The 18,904-nt window shown below is 49.6% G+C and overlaps 1 protein-coding gene across 1 annotated transcript in view; it reads left to right on the top strand.

Moving 5' to 3' along the window:
• Positions 1-5,423: 5,423 nt before the first annotated feature.
• PARP12 (poly(ADP-ribose) polymerase family member 12) overlaps positions 5,424-18,904 on the top strand; it is a 30,963-nt gene continuing 17,482 nt past the window's right edge. The window contains exons 1-5 of the mRNA XM_081038654.1: positions 5,424-5,806; positions 9,764-9,899; positions 12,593-12,884; positions 14,846-14,947; positions 18,704-18,827. Coding sequence (XP_080894780.1) covers positions 5,478-5,806; positions 9,764-9,899; positions 12,593-12,884; positions 14,846-14,947; positions 18,704-18,827 — 983 coding nt within the window. The 5' untranslated portion in view covers positions 5,424-5,477. The remainder of the gene's footprint in view (positions 5,807-9,763; positions 9,900-12,592; positions 12,885-14,845; positions 14,948-18,703; positions 18,828-18,904) is intronic.

The following is an 18,904-nucleotide window of genomic DNA, read 5'->3' as shown; positions in this document are numbered from 1 at the left end:
ATCTCTAAATGGATGTAATGGCAGCTTCTACTTCGTATGCTTGTTACGAAAAGTAGATGAGATGTAAAGCATGTAGCATTGTGCCTGGCACAACGTGCTCAATAAATGTAATAGTAACTATATTATTCTCTCGTTTTCAAGTCCATTGGTCTCTTAATTACTTCAGAATAACCCCGAGGGACAGAGAACAAAGGTACCATTATTTCTGGACCTTCCAGTCTTTGCAGAGCGCTAAGCACATAGTGGGTACTGCCTGAGGATACGCTACTTTAGATACTTATCACTGTATGGCCTCCTTCCCTTGGAGCTTCCCTGGGCTGTGGCTGACCTGGAGTAAAGGCACCTGCCTCACGTCTAAGTCTTACCCCTTGGCAGCTACTTCCTGTTGCTTCATGGGTCACGGAACACTTTAGGTCTTGGCTCTGCCTAGATCTCTAGGCCACCACTGTGCTCTAGAAATGGTTCTGCCAGCCCACGCTGGCCTCAGTGGAGGGAGGAGCAGATGGGAAGGGCCACGCTGCCTTTAACAGCCCTTCCTTTAGCTTCCCACACGTAGAGCTGAGCATACTGACAGAAGTTAGAAGAGGGTTTGCACAGTAGAAAGAAATTAAAACTTGAAATTTGTCCATTAAATATGATTATCTCTCAGAGCCCAAGGGAAAAATGAACCATTTTCAGAAACACCCCATTTCCTGTCCTTGTTTCTATTTTAAGACCCTCTTTTTCCACTTTCTTCAGTCTGTTCTTTGTTGGGGTCCTCCAGAAGATGGTAATAATGGTACCCCCAACCTGCATAACTGGGAAGAGCTTAAAGGACTACAAATGAGTGTGCAGGGGCTAGGGAAAGCAACAAGGGATGGTGGGCATCCTGGGGCTGGCAACAGAGAAGGAGCCATTCCCACCCCCGTGAGATCAGGGAAGGGAGAAGTTACTAGAACGTAGAGAAGAGCTATGTGGAGAGGGCTTCCCACAGGCGTGGTGGTGGCCTCTGGCACAAGGAGACAGCCAACCACCCAGGGGGATAGGCAGATGGGTGAGTACCCTGGCCTCACCCTCGATCTCTTGCCAGGCCCTCTCACTGGTGGGTACTGCTGGGAGCTGAACAGCCAGGAATCCCCCTGGACCCCATTCATAGAGGCCAGCCTTTGGGAACACAGAGCAGGGTGGAGGAGAGTGGAGAGTGGACCTGGAGGGGCAAATGGAACCGATCCAGCACAATTCGTCTACTCTTGGACATTTCCACACCCACCTCTTGAGAAAACCAGCCTCTTCTACTAAGAGTGATTTCACCCCAGGGCATAGTCTTCAATAGTCTGCAATAACCACCAGGAGTGATTCACCCAAAGTCTGAGTTAAGAATAACAGTCAAGAATAAGAGTGTCAATTACAGTGTTGGGCGGGGCGGGGTAGGACAGGAAGGTGGACTTTGGCCAATCTGTGAGGTTGGGGAGGACTTAGTCCCTCCTGAGGGTTGTTTTTTTTTTTTTTTTTTTTTTTTTGCCAATGGGAGGTGAAATCGTGCCTACTCTCTTCAGTTTAAGGGCTAACTACTTGTATTAGTTTGCTAGGGCTGCTATAACAAAGTACCACAGACTGGGTGGCTTTCACAACCGGTTTCTCATCGTTTTTGAGGCTAAAAGTTGGGGTTAGCAGGGTGGATTCTATCTGAGGGCCATAAAGGAATGATCCTTTCCAGGCCTGTCTCCCGGACTTGTAAATGGCCAACTTCTCCCCACGTCTTCACATCATTTTCCCTCAGTACATGTCTATGTCCACATTTTCCCTCCTTATAAAGATACCAGTCATACTGGATTCGGGTCCATGCTAATGACTTCATTTTAATTTAATTTTCTCTTCAAAGTCTCTGTCTCCAAATACAGTTACCATTGTGAAGTACTGGGGGTTATGACTTCAACATATGAACTTTGAGGGGGACACAATTCAATCCATAACACTGCTGGAGCAAGTCATACACATACAAACAATAACAGACTGAGTTTATAAATCTACCTTTTAAAAACGAAGAAACATTTTTCTTACTACCACATTGTCTGCTTAGACTTTCCTGACCACAATAGTGGTGACTAAGTGCGTAAGAAATGTGTTCTTTCCAGAGTCGCTGGCCTGCTCAGAACCCTTGAAATGACCCCTTTACCTTCAGTCAGATGAAGTTTGGGGACAGGGCTTCTAGCCCTACCCATGTCCAGAGCAAATCTCCAGGGATAAATATAGTTTTATTTATGTATTCTGGTGGTGGCATTATGGTGACATTTGCTTTCTTCCTCAAATACTGGGGGTGTCAAAAAATGTATACAAGGGGACACTGTGGTCAACGTTGCTCAAGCAGTAGTTCACTGTCATCAGAAGTCTCTGGACGCTGATGGGAACCACTTTGCGCACCTCTTGTCATTGCAGAAGTCAAATGTGACTTGTATTCGTCTTTTGTTATTGGTGTATGTTGAGTATTACAATTTTAACACAGTTTTCCTTTCTTAAAATGTATATACATCTTTTTCACACCCTCTGTATTTACTGAGTATCAAGTACTAGCTAGGCTCTGTGGAGGTCAGTGGGAACAAGACAGGGTCCTTTGTGTCAGAGCAGGGGTTATAGCCAAGGAAAAAGCACTGTGCTAGTCATTACGATAGCACCACAGGCTAGTCTGCAGTCACACAGGTCCCATGCCTGCCCAGATGCCTTCGGATCCCTTTTCCTGTCTCTGCACCCATCTGCATGTTTTGCTACCCAGGTGCAGAGCACCAGAGGGTCTGGGGCTTTCTTCCTGCCCCTGCACCTGCTCCCCCACAAGCCTTAGCCCATGCTGGATGGATGACTGGATGATGGTACCGGGGTCTGATAGTCCAGGGGAGAGACAAATTCTGAGTATTTATAGTCGATCCTCCTATTCACAGATTCTGTATTTGCAAATTTATCCTTGCACTGAAATTAACCAATCACTATGTGAGGTCTTTCATGGGCATACACAAAGTGAGGCGGCATTCTGCCTTCTGTTTCAGCTCTTATAGGGGAAACAAGTGTCCTTTCTGTGGTCTATTTAGTGCCATGTTTTTCACATTTTGGTGCTTTTTGTTGGTGATTTCACTCTTTAAAATGACCCCCAGGCATAAGTGCTGAAGGGCTGTCTAGAATTCTGAAGTGCAAGCAGGCTATGTTGTGCCTTATGGAGAAAATACGTGTGTTAGGTAAGCTTCGTTCTGGCATGAGTTATAGTGATGTGGGCTGTGAGTTCGATGTTCATGAATCAACAAAATCTATTAAATACAGTGTCTTTATGCAGAAACACACACAAAACAAAGTTGTGTGCTAATCCAAATTGCCAAACACGTGACCAGAGGCTCGCAGGCAGTGTACTTCCTCTAGGAGCAATGATTTGGTATTGGCTAATTCAGAGTTCACAGCGACTCATGAGAATCTACTGTGAGGCATGCATGTGGCCTTCTAGATTCCTGGAAATAAGCTGGAGCTTTTCAAAGCCCCAGTGGACATCTCATTCTGCAGCTTTTCCTTTTAAGCTTTTTGGTTGGTTTACTGTTTGTCCCAAATGTTATCCATTGCCTCAGCATGATGTTACAACGACCCACGGGGAGAAGCCATTAGGACTGGGCTCGTTCCTTCCCAGCAATGTGGAATAAATACCAGCCTTTTCAGGAAGTCTTCCAGGGCACCACTGGACAGGTCAGATGATGACTTCCTTGGGACTGAGGCTTTGAAAGCGGTCCAGCTCTGTTCTGCTCGGTCTGGGTACAGGTACCGGAAATGTGGGCTGTTAGTTTTCAAGGCTGCCATGGAGCTGGGGAGAAGACAGGATTAGGGAGGTTACGTTAGAATGCTACAAAGCTTGATGTGCTTACTTAGATTCAGCTGTTTTTCTTGACTAAATGCTAAATGAATTGCTGCAAGGCTTTGGTTAATTTCCAGAATTCTGAAAACATTGATTCTGACTATTTTTGCCAGTTTTCCATTCCTTGTATGGAAGGGCAAACTTTCTGAGTTTTTCCAGTATTTACTCCAGTATTTTCACCGACATCACCCTGACTTTCTTTAAAAAAATATTATTTTATTGCAAAACAATATTAAAACCATAATTACAATTACATTTTTAATGAAAAATGAATTTTTCCACAAACTGAAAAAAACACACAATTACAATCTGAGAGAAAAACTGCCCCCGCATTCATTCCCGTTTGTCTATCTAGTTTTCATCCACACACTTAGCAGATTTTTACATTTTTGTAGTACTATTACAAATAGAATTTTGTGTTCATTTTAATACTGTAAATATTTTTTTCACAATCTTTCCGCCCCGCGTCTTCCTTTTCCCCCTTTCCTGGTGCCTGTTACTCGCTACAACCAGCGTGAATGCAAACAGCACAGTGTGTGGCCTTCCTTAGCCTTCTCCAAGCGCATTCAAAAATGTCCCGCCACGGTCACAGGTCACCCACACACAGGATTCTCGTTCTGCCACCGCGTTCGCCATTTCCACACAGGTGTTTTCACTTAGCAGCACATTATGCATGTGTTTCTCCGCCGGTAACGTCGGTTGTTCACGCGTAGTCTGGACAACGACCCGCCCGTGGTTCCCAGCTCCTACCACCCCCACGTGATTCACGTCCCGTGCCTCGTACATCTAGAAGATTCCCCCAGAGTGCGGGGTCAAAGGTCACGCCCCGCGACCCTTCTAATCGCTATTCCCCGATGACCGTCCCCCAAGTCGAACAATTCACATTTCCACGCACGACTCAGTGCCACGTGGTCTTGCGCTAGTCACTCTTTATTCCGCAGCGGTGCGGGGACACGAATCGGTCTTGTACACGGACATGTTGCACAGCGCTCCTCTCGGGTTGCCGCGCCGCCAGCACCGGCGAGGACGCGCCCTGCAGCCCACGTCGCGGGCCGGGGTGACGCTCTCCACACGGGGCGCTCCCCCGGGCCGTCGTGCGCGTGTCCGTGCGCCGGCCCCGGGTCGCCGGGACCCAGGGGGCGTCCCAGGGGGCGTCGCAGGGGGCGTCCCGTCCTGCCCCGCACGCGCGCCGGGTGCCGACGCCGGGGTCTCGCGGGGGCGCCATTGCCACGCGCTCCCGGGGTCGCCCCTCCGTCTTCGAGGTGAAGCGCTCGGCGAGGCGCGCAGAGGCCCCGCAGGCAGCGCCTTTTCCTTCCAGCGCGTCGAGGGACCCGGCGCGGAGCCGGGCAGCCGTCGGAGCCCCTGCAGCCTCCCGGCCGGCCGGGCGATGTTCTCCGCGGGCAGGGCGGGCGCCTCCGCCGCGGGCGCTGCGGCCGGAAGGCGCCGGGACCCGCACAGCTGCGGGGCCGTGGGCGGGGCGAGGCCGCACCGAGGGGGTTTTTCCCCGAGCGGGGGCCGCTTTCGGTTTCGTTTCCCGCCGCCGTCTCCGCCCCGCGGGAGCCGCCAGGGCAGCCGGCGCTCCGACGGGCGGCGCGCTCCGCTCCCCGCCGCGGCCATGGCGCAGGCCTCCGTCGTCCGCGAGCTCACCCAGCTGCTGTGCGCGGCCGGCGGCGCCCTGGACGTGGACGAGCTGCGGCGCCGCTCGCGGGGCCGCGTCGGCGCGGACGCCCTGGAGCGCCTGCTGCGGGAGCACCCGCGCTTCGCGGTGGCGTCGCGGGCGGGCGAGGGCGGCGCGGCGGCGGCCCGGCGGGTGGCGCTGGCCGTGTCGGAGCTGCGCCTCTGCCGCGACCACCAGGGCACCAAGGCCACGTGCGTGGGGCTCTGCGCGCGGCTGCACCTCTGCAAGTTCATGGTCTACGGCGCCTGCAAGTTCGTGCGGGGCGGGTAAGGCCCGACGGCGGGCGGCGGGGGGACGCGGCGGGGGGACGCGGGGGGCTCCGCTCCCGGCCCCGCGCCGCTCCCCTTGGAGATCCAGTGGCCGTCGCCCTGAATCCTCCCCGTGGAACGTTTATCGAGCGCCTACTGACTACTCGGTACTGTGTGCGGGACTCGGGGGAACCCTGCCCTCGAGGCATCTGCCGTCTGAGTGGAACTCGGCCCGGTCCCCGCCGGGACACTCGGGGTGCGGAGGGACGGGGTGGGGGAGGGGCGGGTGGGCGCCTGCGAGGTGGGGGAGGGGCGAGCCCTGCAGGGAAGGGGCTGCGCCCGCCTCTCAGCGCCCCGCCACCCACGGCTTTCTCGCCGGCACGGTCCCTACGGCTGCCCTCCAGCCATCCCCCTCCCGGGTGCCCTTTGGTTTCTGGAACATTCCCAGCCTTGGCTCATCTGGTGGCCTTCGCTCTTCCTGGAATGCCTTTCCTGGTCTGCCCCAGGAACCCTTCGGGCCTCAGCCTCAACACCACTTTCCTTTTGAGCCCGTTCTTCCTCTCCACCACGTTGCCCTGTTTGGTGTTTTCACAGCACCCGCCGTCACGTTCCCCTCCCTCGGTAGAATGGACGGGTCTTAGCCCTGGCGGGTGGCCTCCCCCTGCGCCCGCGGGTGCTCAGTGAGCTTTGCAATGGATGCACGAGGCTTGGGTCAGAGGATGGAGCTCAGCCTGAAGGTCGTAGGGGCCCATCACGTGGCAGGAGAGAGCAGCCCTCAGGTCTGCATTTAGGAAGATGTATGTCGGTCGTGGTGTGGATGCTGATTGACAGGAGGATGTGATGGGGTCCTGTTTGGAAATCAGTCCACTTCTCTAAAAACATGAGTTCCTTTTCTTCCCATTTTTTGGGCTTAACACAGTGGACATTTCTTGCTCACGTCAGGTCCAGTAGTCAAGGGTGGGGTGGATTCCTGCGGTCGTTTGGAGACCAAGGCCAGCTGAGCGAGACGCTGCCCTCTTCAACCCTTGGCTCTTAAAGCCGTTCTGGGGATCAGGTTCCAGGAAGGAGGTGGAGAAGACGCGCGGTAGAGGTTGGACAGAAGTTGTTATGGGGCAGCTGTAGAAGTGGTAGACGTTCTTCCACCCACAGTCTCTGGACCACAAGATGTCTCGTGACCCGCCGGTGTGGGGGAGGGGATGAGGGCTGGGAGATGGAGTCCCGGGGCTGCAGCTGCCCAGAAATACTTACCTTAGAATATTCGAGTGCCCAGATAAGGCTTTAAGAAGAAGGGATATATATGTGAGAAATTTGGGAGAAATGCCAAGTGGTCGAGAGTGTGGTGACAGGATATGAGAAAGGTGATGCCCCGGTTTACTGTTGACTCAGAGATGACTTTTATTGTTGCTGAGAGCAGGAGAGGAGTTTGTTTTGAAGTTTCCCCAGGGGTATGAAGCTTGAGAGGACGGCCAGGGCTCCGACTGACTGGTTTGGAAATTATTGGGCAGTGTAAGGCTGGGGCTCTAGGAGTGGGTCAGATCTGAGATGGGGCCTGAAGCTGGAACCCTGGGGAAACCGGGCCTTCAGGGACCGGGGAGAACGGGCACCTCGGGAGAATCAGGAGCAGCAGCTGGAGAGGAAGGCAGGCACAGTAAATGGAGGATGGATGGCTGTAATGATGCGGATAACGGGTGCATCTTGTTAATGTCTGTATTTAGTAAAGGTGGCAGCCCTATTCTTAGGGTGGTTCCCACAATTTGGGATCAGATTTTCCTTGTCTTGGAAATCTGGACTTCTGGTATTTACTGGTCTGGATGATTCTGAGTTTTATTCATTCCTTACCTTTTTTTTTTGATGTTCGTTCACACGAGAGTTTCTTGAACCTTCCTTCTCCAACTGTTTCTGGGTCACGAACAGGGGGAGAGAGTGTGTGATCAGCTGTGTTTTCGATGCTTTTCTTGTATTCCTGAACCACAGGTCAGCTGTTTCAGAAATAGATCCTCTCTGCTGCTTTTGCTCATTGGTTACATCTGGGGAGGGTCCCCAGTCCCTGATTTCCGTTCTGTGCTTAGGGGGCAGTAAGCACCATGGTCAACAGCACAGCCCCATGCCTCCTTCCAACCCTGCCTCTGCTCCTTGCTAGCTGGGTGGTCTTGGGCAAGTTGCTTTCTACCCAAACCTCAGTTCCATCATCTGCAAAATGGAGATAATATCACCTACCTCATAGGCTTGTTGAGGACTGAATGAATTAACTCACAAAATGTTGGGCAATCCTTGTTGGTGATAAATGCTCAACAAGTGTTGGTGGCCATCATCATTATTACCATGGTTAGATAGATTTGGCTCTGGCAGTACCGATATTAGCCCCTCTGCCTAGCATATTCGTCCCTTCTCTCCTTGCCTGGGTCCTCTTCAACCCTAAGTATTTGGCTCAGGCCCTCTCGTTTGCTTCTCCACTTCCATCAGGCTCAGGTGTCCCTCCTCTTTGCACTGATACATTCAGAGCACAGCTGACCTTGCACTTCCCACTCCATTTTAGAGTCATCTCTGTGTCTTTCACCTACTAGATGAGAAAGGGAGAGGAGTCAGGATGACTCCAAGGGTTTTGGCCTGTGAGGTGGAAGAGGAAAGTTGCCTTTGCCTGAGATCGGGGAGCCTGTGGAAGGTCAGGTTTGGGGGAATCAATTAGAGGTTCAGTTTTCTTTTGAAATGCGTATAAGCGTGTGTCTGAGTCAAGCAAATGCTGTGTGCCCGACTCTTCCAGGTCATGTTGACACAGGTGATCGGTTGTAGTCTTTGCGTCACTGGGGCATAGTGCCAGTGCCTGGTGCCAGTGCTTGGCTCACAGTGAGTGTTTAATGGGCTTGTTAATCGAAACAATCGAGCCAGGGAGCAGGAAAAAAAGGGCTGGGCCTCAGGGTGTGTGTGTTTGTAAACATTTATGACCATAAGGGGTCAGCATTCATTTATTCAGCCAGTGTTTAAGTGTACAGTGATTGGTACGCTGTGACTCTTCTTTGGGAAATAGCCCTGCCATTCTCATCAAACCTGCTGAGAGGTGCTGTCCTGGGCTCTAGAACTCACATTACTATCTCTTCCTCTGTAAATAAGCATTGTGTTTTATTGTTGCATAGCCATGCTGGTTTTTCTCCGATGCTTCGAAACAATGTCAGGAACTGTTCTTGAAAAATTATATATTTTCCCCCCCTTTCTTCCGCCCCTCCTCACCTCCAGCCGTTGTTTCTCAGTCTAGTTGTGTAGGACACAGCTCTCTGGCTCATGCTGGTATGATGAGCCTCGCGCTCCCCCCAGCTGAGGAAGGGGGTTGCCGGTCATTGGTCAGTGCTCACAGCGGCTCTCGCCGGCTACCGGCAGCAGCTGCTGGCCCCTGGCCGCTCATGGCGGCACAGGGTAGCCCACGGCGGCACAGGGCAGCCTACCGCAGCCCAGCTGCTAAGGTTGTTCACAACCTTAGCTGTAGAAGGCGCAGCTCACTGGCCCATGTGGGAATCGAACCCTCCAACCACCTGAGCCCCTAGGCCGGCCCGAAAAATTATCTTAAAGACTGATTTTACCAGGTGTATTAGTTTGCTTGGGCTGCCATGACAAGTTACCACAGGCTGGGTGGCTAAACCAACCAGAAATTTATGTTCTCAAAATTCTAGAGGCTAGAAGTTAGAGAGATCAAGGGTTGGTTTCCTCTGAGGCTTCTCTCCTTGGTTCATAGATGGCCATCTTCTCCCTGTGTTCTCACAGTGTCTTCTCTTTGTAGCGTCTGTGTCCTAATCCCCTCTTCTTATGAGGACACCAGTCACACTGGGTTGGTCGCCTTCCAGGGACTTAATTGTAACGTAATCACTTTAATAACTTTTGTTTCCAAATACAATCACTTCTAAGGTACTGGGCGTTAGGACTTCAACGTAAGAATTTTGGGGAGACAAAGTTGGCTCGTGACACCAGCTTTGCTCTGCTTTGCAGGAAGAGCTGTAAGAACAGTCACACCTTAACAAGTGATCACAACCTGAGTGTGCTTAAAACTCACGGCGTCGACCACCTCAGCTACAGTGAGCTCTCCCAGCTCTTGTTCCAGAATGACCCCTGGCTTTTGCCGGAGGTAAGTGCCAGGAGGGAGTGTGTGCGTGTGCAAAGAATTGGGGAGAGGCCAGAAGGTTGGAAGCTAGGAAACATTATGGTAGAAGAGAAGCAAGGCCGCCATTGTGACCACTGGGGTCTGCCTGAAGGAGACCTAGATTGAATTCCTGGCTCTGTGACCTTGGGCCAACCTTGCCCCTGGAAGCCTCCTTTCCTTCTGTATCAGCCGGGCTGCTTCCTCCTTTACAGCGCTTCTGTGAGGTCAGGGGCCTGTTTGGCCAGTGGCTGCAGCAAGATGCTGTTTACACAGAGCCAAGGGGATGAGAAACTCCAGCCAGCCCTCTCTGTCCAGCAGGACTGCAGCCACGCAGGTATCACTGGGCCCAGTTGAGTCTGTGGAGAAGCTTTCCAGGGCTGCTGACAGACAGGAGGCACTTTCTACTAATTTAGTTGCACCCAGGGAAGTTGGAACTTTAGTTGATATGAATTCTCATATTGCATTTCAGACATTAACCACTTGTTTCAAAGCTCCCTGCAGTGGTCATAACATGAGTTCGAATCCTTCTAGAAGCAGACACCAACATGGGATTAGAAGTGTGAGAGGTTTGTTGGGGAGGCAGCAGAAGAAGTTGGGGTGAGCTTTCAGGCAGTGATGTGGGTCTGATATCTGTGGCAGGAGAGGGGGAAGGAAGAGGACCGGATAGGAAGAGAGCCTGACTACAGTTCCAGGAAAGCTTCTGCGTGGCCAGCTGGCAGTTCTGAGCTACAGGTTTCCCTGTTGGAGGCAACCTGGACTCCCTAGAATGCTGTGCTCCGTCATTGGCTGGGAACATCCCCGGGGAGTGTGGCTTCTGTGAATAGAGTGGTGGCTCCAGAGGCCAGCAGCTGGGCAGAGCTAATTGTGCTCTGCAGCAGATCTGAGCAGTGCCTTCCTGTGGCCAGCGCAGGTTATAGGAGATGCTCGGACACTGTTCCTGCAATGAAGCAACAGATTAGATGGGTATATTTTAAATACACCAAAAATATATTGGTATGTTTTAATGAAAAAGCTTCCATCTGATTCAATTAAAATCACCCATTTGAGAAAGGTGCTACATAGTATAGTGACTGGCACAAGATAGGTATTGACATTTTTCTTTTGTCTTTTGAAAATTAGTATTGATGTGCTTCAGCTAACCTTTGTTGAATATCCACTATGGGTCAAGCCCTGGTGATAAGGAGAGAAAAGACCCCATCCTGCCCTCCAGGAGGCATGTCTGCTGGGTCAGACACAAGCGAGCAGATAGTCGTAAGGCACTGTTTCAGACGCTGTAATAGAAGGGAGCACGGTGGTCTCGGGGGCGGGAAAGGTGTCCTGGACTCGATGGTGCCTGCTTAGGAATTGAAGGATGAAGGTCTGGGAAGAGGAAAGCACAGAGAGGAGGGAAGCTGGCAAGGTCAGGGGACGACATGTAGGTCAGCACAACCTGGCTGTAGTATTAAAGAGGGGAGAACGAGAAATGGGTGGGCAGAGGCTCATCCAGGCAGCCTTCTGAATCCCAGGCAGGAGTTGGGGGTAGGTTTGTGTTTGGAAAGCGGGCGTTCGCACTTCGGAGAGATCGTCTTGTCAATAGCGTGATAATTAATCAGAAGGTGACCAGTTGGGAGTGTGTAACCTGGGTGTGCTGGTTGGTTCAGAACACAAATGGGAGCTGAGACTATAAACTCAGACCCAGTGCAGCTTTTCTACCGAGACACTTGCTCTCAGGCTAGTCCCCTTATCAGATGACGAGCTGGGGGCTGCCACCGTGAATCGAGAACCTACTGTGTTCCAGGCATTGTATTAGCCACTTCGTGTATTTCCCATGTACTCCTCAGAATAACTCAGGAATGTAGGTGGGATTTTTCCCATTTGGGGGATTGAAAAACTGAATCTCAGAGCTGGGCTTGCTGAAGGTCAGGCAGCTTATAAGTGGCAGAATCAAGGTAAGGGCCCAGCCTTCTCTCGCCTTTCCCCGTGGAACTTCCTTTCCTAGAGTGGGGTCTCTGCTGAAACTTGCTCAGTATGAATTGAGTGAGTGGGCCCTTGGTAGACACTGGCCTGGTTCCCATTTACAGGAATTTGGAGTGTAGAGAAGAAGGAACAATTGATTCAAGTTCAAGTCCCAGCCCTATTCAACAGCCGTGGTATGTGCCAGATGGCTGTGTGACCTAGGGCAAGGCAGTTAACTTCTCTGAGTCTCAGTTTGCTCCCTTGAGAAATGAAAGGGCTGTATTTGGCCTTCTCTAAGATTCTTTAAACTCTCAGAACCTCAATGACCCTGGATTGTAGAAAAAAAGAGTTGGGAAAAACGGGTGTCTAGGCAGGGGATAGTTGGTGAATCAGGAAAGGGTGTAGGCAGACTGTAAGGGTTGTTAGGAGCTGTTATGCAATTTACATTAAAATGTCTCCTATAAAGGAGCTCTGATCAGTTTGAAGTTCTTTGGATTTTTGCAGTGGAGGGGCTTGTTCTGAGCAGTCTGCTGTCTACCCGGTTCCCATTTTGGCCAAGGGCATATGTTAACAACCATCCATCTAGAGTGAGGGATTTTCTCAGCTGTGTGGCCTGTGTGGACAACAGAATCACAGCAGTGGCTAGATTGTTAGAAAAACTTCTAACCAGTGAACTGGTCAGTAGGAGGTGGTGTCTTGTGAGACTTTCTTAAACTGCTGTCTTTTTTCTTTTCTGTCAACAGATCTGCTTTCACTACAGCAAAGGAGATGGACGCTATGGCTCTTGTTCCTTTAAGAAGCAATGTATCAAACTCCATGTCTGCCAGTATTTTTTACAGGGTGAATGCAGGTTTGGCACCAGCTGTAAGAGAGCCCATGATTTCTCTAGTTCTGAGACTCTGGAAAAACTGGAGAAGTTGGGCATGAGCTCAGGCCTGGTGAGCAGGCTGCCTTCCATTTATAGAAATGCTCATGACATCAAGAATAAGGGCTCCATGTCTGGCAGAGGGCACGTCCCTGCCCCTGGGCCTTCGGGTAAGTCCTTGGGCTTGTGTCCTGCATTCTGGCTGGATAAGTCTTTGCTTCTTTTGTAAAATGCAGTTAGTGATCCCTTCCTAGCTCGTGGGGTTGTGAGGATGAGTGGAAATCATGGCCATGAACAAGCAATACGTTCTAGAAAGATGCCAGGTGGTGTTGATGGTGAATGAATTCCTAGTGAGCCTGTCCTGTGTTGAGATGGGAGACTGCTGCTCCTGTGTGGTCGTCCCTCTGCCCCTGGAGAGATTGCCTTTCATGAGGGACCCCAAAGTTCAGAATGATGTGCTGTACAACTCTAGGGGTATCCTTTGCGTTACGTTCTGTTTCGATTTTTAAAAAATGAGTGGATGAAGCATATTTTAGTTTTGGCTCTCTTCTTGATATGAATAAATGGATTTTTGTTGTGTGTGTGTGTGTAAGTCGTAAATATGGTTTGTTTACTGCTCATCTTCAGCACTTGGACAGTGCCTGGCACACAGTAGGCACTCACATATTTGTTGAATGAATGAGCATTCTAGGATAAGTATTACTGTTTTTTTAAAGGAATGTCAGGCTTATAGGCACACGGGGGTTCTGAGCAGAGACTGTTTATGTAATAAGCATTTCTTGAGTACCTGTTATGTGGGAAGTGAATAACGTGGTCCCTCGGGGAGCTGATGACACATTAGTGTCCTTTTGCATTTTACAGTATCAGCTGTTGGCTGGCCATTCTGGTTATCCATTCTTTGATTCAACACATTTGAGTGCTTGCCATGTGCTAGCCACTGTCCTGGGCCCTGGGTGTGTCTTGGTGACTGAGACAGGGCTTCCCGCAGGGGTGCACAGTCAAACCCACTTGTTAGCGGTAGTGATCGCTAGGATTTTTAATAGACCCCTTCCTAAAATATCAGATAAGTGTCTGGACTACGAGCAACCAGACTTGTCCCACTAATCTTGTCTGATTTTTATATGTTAAAATTGTCCTTGCCATACGTGTTTTTTCTTTACATTTTCTTTAATTAATTTTGGTTAATTTCTTTAGTGTGAAGCCTAGAAGTAGACAGGTTTTGCTTTAAATAGATCTTGAAGAGTTCATTTGGATTATGACCTTATTAGAACCGGAGGGAAGGATAACCTCCCCTTGGGGACAGGGAGGTGACCTCCAGGGCTCCACAGGTGTGGGTTTTGAGGCTGAGCCTGTGGATGTTTGAGGGGCCCATGAAAAGAAAAGGGAAGATGACTAACAAAATGGCAGGTGATACTAAATAAGGAGGGTTTCCTATATACTTACAAGGTGGTAGGTGTGGCGGGGAAAATGCGATTATTAGGTGAGGGCTCATTGGAGCACTCCTAGTAAAGGTAAACTTTGAACTCACTTACATGCCCTTTTTATATTAAAATTCTGATAATTAACCGAAAATTAATTGAGGTTTTTATTTTGAGAGGTAAGCTTTCCATTTATTGCTTTTCTCTTGGTATTGGTACCCAATTCGAATAGTTCATTAACAGGTATTTGCTATTAGAATCAAATCCAATTTATAAAATGCAGCCCTTCACTTGCCCTCTGGTGTCATCACCGCCTTAGATCCAGAAGGAATCTTCAGCTGTCTCAGTGTGTGGGATAGTGGTTCTCCCAGGTTCCACCCTGGAGGTTCTCATTGCGTCAGTCTGGGACAGAGTGGGTACTTGTATTTTTAAATGGGTCTCCCAGTGAACCGGGTGTACAGCCCGAGCAGAGAAAAGAGCCCTCCGGGTGTCCTGGATTTGGCAAGCCCTGAAAAGCAGAGACATACACCCACCTGTGTGTCTGGTGCTTTCCTCCCAAGCACTAGAGAATTTTGTGAAGTAGCCTGCCCAATCTTGTTTTGTGCAGGGAGATGAATGAATCCTCTTTTCTCTCCTTTGTATCTTGAACTACTCCAACCTCATAAATAAAGCTTCCATGGAGGCTGATAGGTCTTTGTGGTGTTTCCTTGTAGAAAGAAGAGACAGTTCAGGTTCTGTGTCCCCAACTACTACTAACCAAGAGGAGAATGACCAGATCTGTTTGTACCATATCCGGAAAAGTTGTAGCTTTCAAGGTAAGTTGGCGGAAACCCTTCATCCATGTGCAGGTGGGATAACCGTGTCTCTTTCCTGGAGCTCTGCTCTGAGGCCATCCTGATGTTCTCTCTCCCATCTAGAGAATGGTGGGCCTTCTTAATCATGAGCTGCTGTGGCATTTGGCCAAACCAGTTCTGAAGCAGTTTTGTTGGCGAGTTGAGGATGGGAGGAATTAAATTTGAGTTTCTAAAAATCAAATTGTAGATGAGTTTTGGGGAACATAACTGGGTCTTCAGCAAGTGAGTGTCAATTGTTGACCCTTGGTCAGCTTAGCATGAGGTTACAGACGTGCATAAGACATGGGTGCCCAGTGAAGTGAGAACATGTAAGTGTCCTTTATAAAGGGGGGTCGTAGCCTTAGAGGGGGCTCAGAAACCCGGAAGGCCCTTCCTGAGAAGGAGACACCCGTGTTCGCTCTTGGGGGAATGAGTGATTAAGTTGGGCTTTTCTCTCCACAGCCCCTCTTTTACCAGAAGTAACAATTCTTTTGTGTATGTATCTGTATTTTCACTAAACCTTTGTTTTGTTCTTAATGCTGTCCTGGACTTTGATTGAAGAAAGGTTCCTTCTTAAAATTTGTGACTCCTCCTAAAAAACAATGACCACAACTTCTTGTTTCATTTTCAGTCTTTAAAAACTACCCAAGCAATTCATGAATATTTCACTTTGTAAGAGAGTCAGACTATACAGAGTAAAGTCTGAAGTCCTCCTTCAGGCCGTCTGTGAAGGTAAACACATGCTGTGTGGTCATGATACTTGTTTTACGTATTTTTCAACAGATGGGAGCATGTGACACATATTTAACCTGCTTCCTTTCCTTTATATTATATCTTGGAGGGTTTTTTCCATGTTAGTGTCTGTAAGTCCATCTTGTTTTTAAAAATAATTGTGCAGTATTCAATTAGAGTGATGTTGCATTGAGCATCTGAGTACACGTGTATTTCCATAGCTAAATTCCTGGAATGCTAGCTAAAGGACTACGTGCCATATAGACACATACATAGGTTTTTAAAATCAGCGTGGAGGTCTAATTTACACACAATTAAATGCACCCATTTGAAGTGTACACTCTGAGTGTTGGTTAATATGTCGCCCGTGTAACCATCACTGTCATCTAGATAGGGAACAGTTCCCTCATTTCAAAAATTTCCCGGCGACCCTGGACAGTTAATCTTCACGCCCCAATTTTCTGACCTGGCATTCCTTGATCTCCTTTTTATCGCTGCAGATGAGATTTGCCTTTGCTAGAACTAAATATAAATGGAATCCTACAGTATGTGGTATTTTGTGAATTTTTATGATTTTTCCCATTTGGGGCGGTTATTTGAGCTCATATCGAGTTGCAAGAGTTTTGATTATTCTTTACACAAGTCTTTGTCAGGTATAGGCATTGAAAACATTTTCTCCCAGTCTGTCTTTCGTGTTCATTTTCTTTAGGGTATCTTTTGAAGAATGTTAAGTTTTAATATTAATATCCATTTTAATATTGTTTGATGGTTTGTGCTTTTTGTACCTTAAAAATCTTTGCCTATTCCAAGCCCCCAAATTGTTTCACCTGTGGTGTTTTCTAGAAGTTTTGTAGGTTGAGCTTTTATGTTTAAGTCTAACTGTAACTTGATCTGTTTTCTCTATTTCCTTCGGTATCGATTCTTCTGTGTGAGTTAGCTACCTGTGTGTGTCATTTTTCCTTGTGTTTCGGGTGACTCGTGGTTGTCTGCTCGTGTTGGTACTCAGAATCCCTGTGGCAGGCTTAGCAGGGAGAGGCGGTGTGCCTGGGTTGCGGGGTGGGCTGCTGGCCTGTATCCTGGGACAGGGCTTTGGTGACTCGCTCGCTCACAGGCTTCTCGGCCTCTCCAGCCCTTCTGTCCACATTCCCGTTCCATGGGCAAAATGGCAAAGCTGCTGAGTACGAGCACGGCACGGAGGAGCGCCTGCTCTTGGGAGTCCCCGTCACTCTCATGGCCTTGTGTCTTCCTTGGTCTTGCTACACTGAACTCTGAGTTTGTAAAGCCCCCGGCCCTGACGACTTGTGCATACTTTGTGTGCGTTTTTCTCTTTCCTTTTTCTCTATCAGTTTGATTCTGTCTGCTTCATAGTTTTAGGAATTCTTCAATATATCTGATCTTTTGATGGAACGTTTCATTGTTTTCTAGTGCTTTTGGATTTATTCTTGTCTGTGGCCTGTCGTTTCAGGGACTGTAGGGAGACAGCGGATGTGGATGTGGGCATTTGACCTAGTTGATTTGGTTTCTGTGGCTCACCTTCTGGAAAGCCCAGACTCTGGACTGCTGCAGTGGGGGGGGGGTGGCATTAGAAAGAGGGAAGGAAACTGAGAAAGGGGACAGGAGGACCAGGGCAGATGTGGCGAAGGGGCCTCATGCGTTCATCGCTGAGCGGGGCCTCAGCTCTTGCCAGGCACGGTGCTGTGGTAGCCTGCGTGCACCCTCCTCTTCCTGGCGCTTGCTGGCTTGGGAGTGGCGGGGGCTCCACGCTCAGCTAAGATTGAGAACTGGAAAGCAAGCGCTTGCTGTTTGAGCGCAGTGCCTGCCTTTGGCCCCCATGGCCTTCCCGAGGAAGTGTCAGCCTGGAAGGTGGGGGGTGTTGTGCCTTCTTAAGGGGAGAGCCTTTCTCCAGGCCCTCCAGGACTCACCTGTGGCGCGGTGTCTGGAGGTGGTGACTGAACGCCTACCAAGGGTCATTTCCCTTAGTGCCCTGAGGAGGGGACAGAAGGTCTTACTGGGTTGTAACCTCTGGACCACATCTTCGGCCTCATCTATCCAGACCAAATATGTGTATGTAGTCAGGGTATCTCTAATCTTTTTTTTTTCTATTTTTTCCCCCAAAAGAGGCATTCTGCACCTTGTTGTGTATCCTTCTAGGTCATAGCATCTGGCTGGGAGGCAGGTCTGTGTCAGAGCGCACCGAGCTTCCCGTTCCCTTTCTTTCCTGTCTCCCTCCGCACTCACCATGTTCCTCCGTGTGGGTGTACCAGAACCTCAAAGGACAGAGAAGGTCAGGGGAGGCTGTGGACAGCATGCCAGGGGAGGGCCCTGTAGGAGCCCAGGCGAGGCAGGAGGGAGGAGCTAGGAGCAATCGAGGCCTCGGGGAGCGCGGGGAAGGGGCAGTCATGAGCTGGAATCCGTAGATCTGGGCCAGTGTGTGTACGTCTGCAGGGGCACAGCACTGTGTTCGGAGACCTTCAGGGTGTGTGTTGTGTGTTGAGGAGAGGGGAGGATGTTGGCAGGCAGAAGGATCAAAGTGCTAGAAGCACCCTGCTGACCCCCCGTGCTTGAACGTGTTGGGGTTGGGATGGGTGTAGTAGAGATAAAGCTGGCTCCATTTGGGTGTGACCACGACTCGTCTGCCCGCCACGTGAATAGCAGTGAGGCGGCGTCAGACTGCTACCTGCAGGGTGGAGCCTGCAGCCTTCTTACGGTCAGCGTCTTCACTGTCGTGAGATGAAAGTCATGTATAGTGTAACCTGCCGACGTGTCTTTTTAAAAATCAGCGTAATGTCCTGTTAAAAGGGAGGCATAAAAGTAAAATGTATATAATAAAATACGTAGTACTGCAATATCTAAATGCTAAGATAGGACTGTACTAAACAAAATCTCCCCCACAGATTTCCAAAACGTTCCCCGGTCAGCAATCAGGACTATACCTGTTGAGAACCACGGGACTAGGCCCTGCTGTCTAATGCCAAGCCGTCTTACTTCTTTATGTTTTTATTTTAGATAAGTGCAATAAAGTTCATTTCCATTTACCATATCGATGGCAATTCTTGGATGGAGGCAAATGGAAGGATTTGGACAAAATGGAGCTTATTGAAGAGGCATATTGCAATCCCAGAAAGGAAAGGTCAGCAATACGTCACCTTTTGTCTGCTTTGTATCTGGGCTTTTCTGTGTGGTATGAGAAGTTTCGACACAACAGTT

This window comes from Rhinolophus hipposideros, assembly GCF_964194185.1.
Source record: "Rhinolophus hipposideros genome assembly, chromosome: 25".
NCBI classification, from domain to species: Eukaryota; Metazoa; Chordata; class Mammalia; order Chiroptera; family Rhinolophidae; genus Rhinolophus; species Rhinolophus hipposideros.
Note: the sequence above shows the minus strand (reverse complement) of the source record. Positions and strands in the feature narration are given on the sequence as shown.